This window comes from Manis pentadactyla, chromosome 12, assembly GCF_030020395.1.
Source record: "Manis pentadactyla isolate mManPen7 chromosome 12, mManPen7.hap1, whole genome shotgun sequence".
In the NCBI taxonomy this organism is placed as follows: Eukaryota; Metazoa; Chordata; class Mammalia; order Pholidota; family Manidae; genus Manis; species Manis pentadactyla.
Genome location: NC_080030.1, coordinates 39,471,281 through 39,480,912, shown reverse-complemented (window position 1 = coordinate 39,480,912; position 9,632 = coordinate 39,471,281). Strand labels below are relative to the sequence as shown.

Below are 9,632 nucleotides of genomic sequence, written 5' to 3'. Positions count from 1 at the left end.
CAAATTCAATCAGGGAATATAATATGCATGAGTTCATCTTAAAACATATTGCTTCACAATTAATCCAACAAATTAATAGTTAGGCTCAATTAAAAATTCAAGAAGAGAGAAGTTGGGTTACAGGAATGGTGATGAGCAGAGAAACTATGTAAAATTTTCCCTTTTGAGTTATCTATAAAGATGATCAATATTTCTTTAATCCTCCTGAACAATATATGGACCTTGGAAAGCCTTAATTCCAGGGTTGTCTTCCCATCTTCCATATTATTATTGTCCAGGATTTTAATTTTAATTTACAAAACATTCCTTCTGAAATAATTATTCATTTTCTTTTATAGTTAGTGTTTGGAGATTTTGACAAAATGTTTTTCAAATTCTCTGCTCATCACTGCTTCTTGCATACCATTAATTGAATTCCTTCCTTAAATATATACTTTTGTAATTGTTCCAGTGAGGGAAACAAGTATCAGTTTTCTTTTGTTTGAAAGTATCTGTATTTTGCCTTTACTTTTCAATAATATTTCACTGAGCACAAAATTCTCAACTGATAGATTCCTTCAGCATTTTGAAATATTATTTCATTATCATCTGGTTTCTATTGCTGCTGTTAGGAAAGCAGTTGTCAGATTTATTTTTCTTCATTTATAGATAATTTAACTTTTTCTCTCTGGTTACATTAGTGTTTTCTTTTTCACGATGATGCATCTCGATGCTGAATTTTCTTTTCCTTTTTCTTCCCTTCATTTCTGTTCTTTTCTTTCCTTTTTCTCTTCTTTCTTTCCTCTCCTCTCTTCTTCCTTTTTCTTCATCTTTCTCTTTTAGATTTATGAGGGCATAAATGCTTCTCTCTTCTTCATGTATATTTGCTTCTCTCTTCCTCATAGATTCTTTCAGGTGAACTTTAGAATATTTACCATTTCAAATATTTTAAAAGGAATTTAAATTTTGTTTGGAATTTTGCATGGGCTATGAATTAGTTTGGAACAAAGTGGTATTTTTAGTGTTTGATATTCCTATTTAGGAGCATGCTATTTCTACCCTAAAACTGTTTGTTCTTTTATCAAATCATCTTACATAATTCTGCTAAAACAACTTGACCAATTTGCTGTATTTTTGTTTCTATTTTGAATAGATTATTTACTTAAAAAAATCCACATTTTCTATTTGATAAATGCTGCATTAAAGAAATCTACTGACTTTTGTATTCTTTTTCTACTTAGATATGTCAGATTCTCCATGGTACATAGGGAAATGGCCTAAGGTCAGAACTAAGAATGGGATACAAGCAGGAAAAGTTTAAAAAATGCAGCAGAATTTATTATTTTAAAAAAGACTTTTTTTAAAGAAAAGTTTCAGGTTTACAATAAAGTTGAGAGAAACATACAGAGATTGAAATCTGTTTTTAAGGAGAAGTATACCCTTATATTGGTAGAATTGAGTACACATATACATTGAATTTATTAGACAGAATTCAATGACTAAAGGGTGCATTTTATTTTCAATGGTCAGGGAAAGAAAAGTAGTAATTGAATACAACCAAGAAAAATATTTTAATACATTTAATTTTCCTGCCACAGATTAGATATATATATTGCGGAAAGTTCTAGTTGTAAAGGCTGGGTCAAACTTAAATGGGGAAATAAACAGAGTGGGTGCATTAAAATTAGTAGAGTTTGAGTGATATGCATCAAGCAAAACTTAAAGACAATGAGAAATACCAATGCAGAATTACTAGAAATAAGTTTTGAGATATCAGGGAACATACCCAACATTTTTCCTGGAGTATTTTTTAAACTATATCTTAGAAATCAGAGAAGCCGTGTCAGTATTTGAAGTATTTGAATATAAAGTTAATAACATGATCAATTTATAATTTAGAAATACCTGAAAAAGCTTAAGTGGCTGCTTGACTTCATAAAAACAATCATGTCAGACCAATTTAATTCTATTTTATGGCAGAATGACAGTCTACAAAGATAAGAAGCATATGCAAAACAGTCTATTTTGAGTTCAATAAATGTTTTTGTTCTATTGTACATAGCATGTTGCTTATAAGCTAAGAAAGTATGGTGTGGCATGGAATTCTCGATGGCCAGTTATCATTAGTCAATTTCCACTGGAAGCTCATATTAACAGGCAGTTCTAAGAATTTGCTGTGGAGTTCTTTGGATTGAATAACTTAATAAAAAACCTAAAAAAAGATTTGAGATGTCATTAATTAAAACTGTAGATGTTACTAAGCTAAATACTAGTATTAGTCTCTGGCACCAAACTTCAAGACCATCTTGAAATATTAGAAAAGATAATTCTATAAGCTTAATCAATACTAGTAGAGAAGACTGTAAGACATGAAGAATACTTTGGGAATATTTCAGAGTTAAAGCAGCTGCATGGTATGGGAAGACTGGTTCATAGGAATATACAATGAAAACAATTCGATTATGTTTGTGTGGCATAAATTGAGGTGGGTATATCAAGATGATAATAAATCAAAATGTCAGAGTAAAAAAAGTATTTGTTAAAAAGGCTGAGGAAGAAATATGAAAAGAAAGTAGGAAGGGACGAAAGGAAGAGAGTCAAGCATGGAATTTAGTTGTATTGAAAACAGGTCATACAAGATCTAAAAATACACTCTCCTACCCAAAGCTGATTATGCTTCTATAAGACATTATGTCTCATTTAGTAGTCAACACATTTTAAAAGGATGTGAAGAAATGGAAACTGATTTGAGGAAGAGCAGTAAGAATAATTGAATATATATCCTAGGCTGAAAGGTTAAGTATTTACCATTGTTTGGATTAGAAAAAGGATAGGTAAGGGATGACTTACCATTTTCAAATATATAAAGAATTTTTGTGAAAGGTAACCCCCCCTTTGATGATTTCTCAAGTCTATAGAGGATGAAAAAAAGCACAAAGGAGCTTAAGTTGAAGCAGAAAAGATCAGGTTTGGATACAAGGTAGGTGTCTGTGCCATGGGGTGATAGAAATTTGAAATGTTACTTCTAAAGGGGACTATGAGCCCAGCAGCCATACCAGTCTCCTTGTCACATGGACCATTAAGCATGACAAAAAGTTTGGGAAAGATGACCTATGTCAGGAGTCAGTTGACTAGACTACCTCCAGCAGGCCAAATCTGGCCCACCATCTGATTCTTGGGCACCCCATGAGCTAAGAATGACTTTTATATTTTTGAATCATTGAAAACAAATCAAAAGAAGAATATTTTGTGATACAAGAAAATTATATGAAATTCAATTTCAGTGTCCATAAATAAAGTTTTATTGGCACACAGCTGCGACCATTCATTGAAGGATTATCTGTGGTTCCTTTGGTGCATTACAATGGCAGAGCTCAGTACTCATTACTGAGACCTTACGGTCCATAGAACCTGAAATAATTACTGTTTGGCCCTTTCCAGAAAGAGTTTCCTGACTCCTGGCCTACATGATTGTAGCCACTTACACACCACATGGATTTGTTTTTCCTCCGAAGTCTAGAAGCTTTCTTTGTGGTAATAAAAATGGACACCCCTGGGGTCAGCTGATGAATATAAACGGCACATCCTTTGAAGCATCTTTGAGAGAGCTTTGGGTCCACAGGAGAACACACCAATGTTGCAGCTACAGGAAGGTAAGAACAGGAAAGACCATGTTACACAGGGGCAAGGTAGCCAAAGCTAAGACAGAATTACAAAAGTAGTGACGTGCTTGTGGCTGTGATTATTTTTCTCCACCCACTTCCTTTTTTGGTAGAGTCTCTTTCTTACTTTCAGCATTATGCTCTCCCACAGGTTCCCAGAGTCCCATTATGCTCTGAATTATACAAGCAGGTGGAGCCAAGAAGACTGAGGCTGTCAGGACCATAATGACTGGGGAGGGAGTTTCCGTAAAGGCATAACATCACCTGGATTTTTGGTCAGGTGACCTTGACTAGCATCCTGTTGGATTGGTGATTCTAACGTAAGCTCCCTGAGAGTAGAACATTGTCTGCTTTATTCATCACTTAGCCCAGCACCTGCAATAGTGTCTAGTGTACAGTAGAAAATACACATTTGTTGAGTGAATGAATAAATGGTTCTGTTGATTATTACCTGCATGGTCTTGGGAAAGACTCAGGATGTCAGTCTCCACATGCATAATTCAAAGAGAATAATGACTACATTGTTTTATTTTACTAAAAACAAAATGACATAATGCATTCAAAAAGGTTTTAAGAGCATTAGTTATTAGTAATATCTCAGTTAGCTCTGCCTTTTCAAAGACAATAAATTTTATACTAAAGTAATAGCAACTTTGTTTATTTCTCCCAGTGGAATTTCTTTAGTTCTCAAAGAAGGCCAAAAAGAAGAGTTGGAAAAGAAAAAGACATTGGTGAAAATGAAGTCACCCAAAAGTTGTCATCTTTAGTCACGGCATTTCAGAAAACTGTGTTGAAGAGGTATTTTTACATATAGTAACTCCTCCAGGGCTGCTCGAATCCTCTATGACCACAAGTGCCAGTTCTGCTTACATATAAATACTATATTGCTGCAAGGATTCAGGCTGTCTCTGCATGTCGGGAAGAGAGTCTCTGTAGGGACTTGTAGAGACTGTTGCCCCTTGCCTTGTGTGGTACTGCTCCTTGCAGCATTTCCCCAGTCTCTGGCACAAGCTGAAATTAGGTTCTCTAGATCATAAGTTCTCATACTTCGCCATGCATAAAATCATCTAGGCATATTCCCAGTCTTGAATCCAGGGAATATATTTGTACCAAGGCCCTCAGAATAATACTGAAGCACATGGGCCGGTGAGTCACACTTTGAGAAACACTGTCTTTGAGTAATTCCTCGGATCCCAGGACCAGCCCACTACACCATTTCAACTTCTAGGTTTTTGTTGGAAGGTGCCTGATCATTCTTAGCTTATACATTAACATGGTTCTCTGCCATGTATCAATTCCACATTTTAATTGTGTGTTGCAGACCATAATACCCATGGTAGAAATTGATGGTTCAATTACATTTCAAACTGTAGCTTCAAAGGAACTTAGCAGGTGGGTTCATTTGTAAATAACTATGTGTTTAAAATATATTAGTACTTTTTAAAAGATCTCATTCTCCTAGTGAAATTGGAGAAAGTACTTTTTCAGAACACATTTCTCATGGAAACGAGTTTATGACTTACGCAATTTTAAGGTGTTTATGCCAATGTAAGGCAATGGTTAAGAGGGGTGCTGGTTCTACCCCTTCTTTGCTAGGCAGCTGTGGGCATGTCAATTATCTCCTCAAAGGCCCCGTTATTTATTCTATAAAATGGGAAGCATTATTGTAACTAGCTCCTAGAACCTCTACGAGGATTAGACAAGACAATGCTTTCTCTCCGGTGCTTGGCACACCATAAGCTTCAGGAACCACTTACAATACATCACGCCCCACGTGACATGTGCCGACGCCACGAAGCTGAACAGAAGATGTGATGTGGGCCGTTAACCCAGCGATGATCACAGACTTCCTGGATCAGCACTCGAGCACTAGGCTTTCTGAGTTCTGGACTGGAACGTTTTGAATGATAAGATGGGTCCGGCAAAACGCTTCGCAGAGCGGAGTCATAGCGTGGCTTTGCGTCTGATGCCCAGAGGTACCTATGCGTCTGTGTTCAAAGACACTGCTATGGTTGGTGATATTTTCCCATTGGTGCAGGTGTCACCAAACAGATTGCCGCTGGCCCACTCCCAACAGGCTGAGATCGCCCTTTCGTCTGCAGCCACAGCATCTGTTTGCAGGTCCTGAGGACGCTCTTTGATGCCCTGCCTGTAAGACCCCATTTCAAAGGGCTCTCATTCCCGACTGCTGGGTGTGCCTCTGGTGTACCCAGTGGTTCACAGCTATCCTGCCTCCTTTGAAGCCATGGCTACTACACTGCACAGCTAAGTACACACTTTTCTGTATTCGTGGGACTGTCATGGTTATGCAATCACTAAAAAGTCTCACAGAGGCTGCTCATTATCTACCTGCCACAGAGGCGGAAAAGCCAGTCCTTCACTCGCTCTCTGTGCATTACTGTCCCCCAACTATGGCATTCTGTTGCTTGCCTTGCTCGCCCTGCTAGGCATGTGTGATTCCAAGTGCAGAGATTTCTCATCAGGAATGCGTCCGTGAATCTCAGAGCCCAGAATCTGCACAAAGGTGCAAAGGCACAGATGCAGCAGCGTTTGTTCCCTTTTATGAGGCAACGGGCAAGTGCAACGGAACCCTAATGGTGTGGTGAAGAAAAAATTCTTCTATAAAGTTTAATTACCCATGGTTGCTTAGAATTTAAAAAGAAGAATTCTCTGTGAAAGAAGTATAAAACTCAAGGCATTATTGTTCAGTTTACAGCCTGCAAGCAGCAGAGCTTGCACACACGAGGAGTGGGACAACATCCCTGACATTGCCCAGTCTGCACTCCTGACTTTGATGAGAAAAGGACAACTTTTACACAAACAGCAAAGATGGTTAGCATTAACAGCATTCGTCTTAGCTCTGATAAACAATAAAGAAAATCCTCCTGTCCCCCTCTTATTTGCTAAATAGCTATTGGACTCTCCTCTGTGGTGCTGATGCATTTTTCAAAACAGTTCAGCAAGCTGTGCATGAAAGTCATCCAAAATGTCACCCACTGGGAGATTTCTGTCCGGCAGATATATGGAAGAGTGGGTGCCCATGGGAGTAATCTCCTCTCCCATCTTGCTGGATTCCCAGGTTCTACTGCCTTGAGCCTTTCTCTCTTTAAACTGCATGTTTGTATTTATGTGTTAGCCTTTATGCCTGGTAAGTTATAACCCTGTAGGGGCAAACCCTAAACCCCATTAAAAAGAATCAAATTACTTTATACCCTGAGTGCATTCTGCAAATAAAATCGATAAACAGAAGCTTCCCTTGGATTTATGGAGGCTTAGAAAGAAGACACAGAGAGAGAGCTACAAACTCAGCATCAAATGACGGACACAACTTCTGGTTAATCTTTCCCAATGACTGTATTTCATTAATAACCTCCCAAATAATTCACTGCATAATTATGTTTTGTACAACACCTTCTTTTTCATAACCACAGATGATAATTGTGTTGGCCTGTTTTCTTAAACTCATTTTCCAATTGATTTGTAGCTGTCTGCTCTGTTACTTTTCTCTGCATCCTAGTTAACTCGGGTGTTCACAGGCGCTACAATGTCCCTAACAGTTCCTGCTCACCACTGTGACAGCTCTCTTGCCCGCCTACCGCCAACTTCTTCTTCCTTGGCAATAGGTAAGATTCCTGTCCCAGTGTCCTAATCCTTCCCTCTGTCCCTTCTCTTGCTGATGCTAGTCACCGTGCTCGGCTCTGTGTTGTTGCCCTTGAGGATGTTATGGTCAAATAGGGAAAGAAGTGAAAGTAGTTGACTTATAGCACTGGATCCCAGGGAATGGTAGAGCCATTTTTCTACCAATCCTGTTTCCTCCACTCTTCTAATAAAACACCTTCATATAGAAATATCCTAATATTGTTGCCATATCTAATTGTTTGATGGATAATATCATCCAAGAAACTTTACAGAGTAATGATAAATCCACTTTGTGCTCACCTACCTCTCTATCCCCTCCTACCACAAATGGAGTAATGCCAATAGTTTTCATTGAATCTTCACTTGATTGTAACCAGAGAGCTGGATGTCCTCTATTGGAAAGGTACTGTTGATATATGCTAACAATATCCTAGTCATTAGTTTAAGGTGGCTTTATTTTTCTCACAAAGCTATAATTTATCATGTGCAAGATTTCCACTTAAGTCTATTTCTTTGAGTTTTCTGAACATTTCAGTCATGTAATGAATGTTTAGAATATGCTGTTAGATAGAGGGCCCTGAATGCTATAATCAGGATGTGAATTTCTTAAAAATATCATTTAAAAACATTTTGCACATATGCATGTACAAATGAGAATTAGAGAGTGTGCACACAAGCAAATGTGGTTCCAGATGGATACATTTACTCAATTTAGTATAAAGGTATTTTTACATTTCTGAAAACAATGGGTGGTCTAAAATACAGCCCTGCAATATGGATCAGAAGCTGCTAATTTTATGGTAAATCAGTGCCTTTCTTCCTCGTTGGATTGGGTTGAGGCATTCTAACAAATGGTAGCACTGTTCTAGTCTTTATTTCTTCCTTCAAGATAAAAGAAACACTGCTCCCGAAGTTATGAAAAAATGGCTGAATCGTCAAAGTTTTTATGGTAATTAATTCCATAAAGTTTTATGTCTACAGGACATGGTGATGTTATTAGTAGGTAGGTCAAAAGTGGCAAACTATCAGTACTATGTGACATATAAGATCAAAGATTGAAGTCCTTTGGAAAATAATTGTATTCAATTAATCAAAAACAACTGATCTAAAAATCCAGGAGGTTGAGAATGCGTACAATATGTGTTTATCAATAAAGTAGCTAGATGTGACAAAGATATGTTTTTTTTTTCATTCTGTCTGCCTTCTTGGAAATGATCCCCTTATTTTCTGAATATTTGTCTAAAGCTTTGGAACATATTGAGAACATTTACAGAAAACAAAATACAGCTTCCATTTGTGTGTAAGATACACACTTTCATAGAGTAGTAAGACATGGATATCAATGCATGTATTTAATGAACCTACTGTATTTTAATTGTGAGAATGATTTTCATTGTTTTTTGAGTTTAGAAACACCATTTTCTGTGCTCGTCTAACCTCCGATATGTACACTTGTTATGAGCATGTGAATCTGTACGTGACTAGCAATCCAAGACTTACTTTTTACGTTTCTACTTGCTATCTGTTGATCTTCTTTTAAAAATATGCCTGTTTCAGTAACACGGCTGATATAATTGAAAATTAATTGCAAGTAAAAACAATAAAATATACTTTACCATTTTCTACTTTGTCTTTGATCTCTTTTTAATTTTTTCTTCCCTTTTCCCTATTTGTATTCATTTTGATGCCCACCAATTTGTTTCTCTATTCCTGTTATTTTTGCAATTTTCTGGTTCCTTTATAAGGCTTGCACTATTCTCTTTGATCTGCTTCCCTTCAAGCTTTACTTTTGGTGCTGTTTTTCATGTCCTATAAAAAAAATATTTTTTGCCCCTCTTCCCTTTATTCTTTTGATTTAACTCCTTCTTCTTAGAACAAGAACAAACTCCAGCTTTGAGCGAACAGGTAAATGTTTTTAAAAGAGTAAGCCCTAAGAATCCTTGGTTTAGCACTGATGAATGGAAATGGTTGAGTGCCTACTTCAAAGGCCCTTAAGAACAAAGAACCTTTCTGAGGCCACTAAATCCACCAGTTCTTTCTGACCCATCTCTGCTGAAAGATGTGAGCTAATGACAGGATAGCCCTGTCTCCTAAGAGAAGCCAAGTAGGCTTGGGAACAAACGTATCCTTGACATAATCGGGGGAAAAACATACTGTTTATCTCTTTAATAACCATCTTGAGGAAAATTAATGTTACTTTGTCCTTTGTGCAGAACAGTAATTGGATTGTGTGTTTCATTTATATCTGGACAAAGGCCAGGATATTGAAATACTTCTCAATATTAGATTTTCTTGTTTAAAAATTAGATTTTTTTGGCATTCTCTTTCTGAGATTTCTTCATTAAAAGCTTC

General features: G+C 36.9%; 1 protein-coding gene across 1 annotated transcript in view; it reads right to left on the bottom strand.

The window, feature by feature from the left end:
• Positions 1 to 3,494: 3,494 nt before the first annotated feature.
• NOX3 (NADPH oxidase 3) overlaps positions 3,495 to 9,632 on the bottom strand; it is a 52,820-nt gene continuing 46,682 nt past the window's right edge. Inside the window, exon 13 of the mRNA XM_036886763.2 lies at positions 3,495 to 3,622. Coding sequence (XP_036742658.2) covers positions 3,496 to 3,622 — 127 coding nt within the window. The 3' untranslated portion in view covers position 3,495. The remainder of the gene's footprint in view (positions 3,623 to 9,632) is intronic.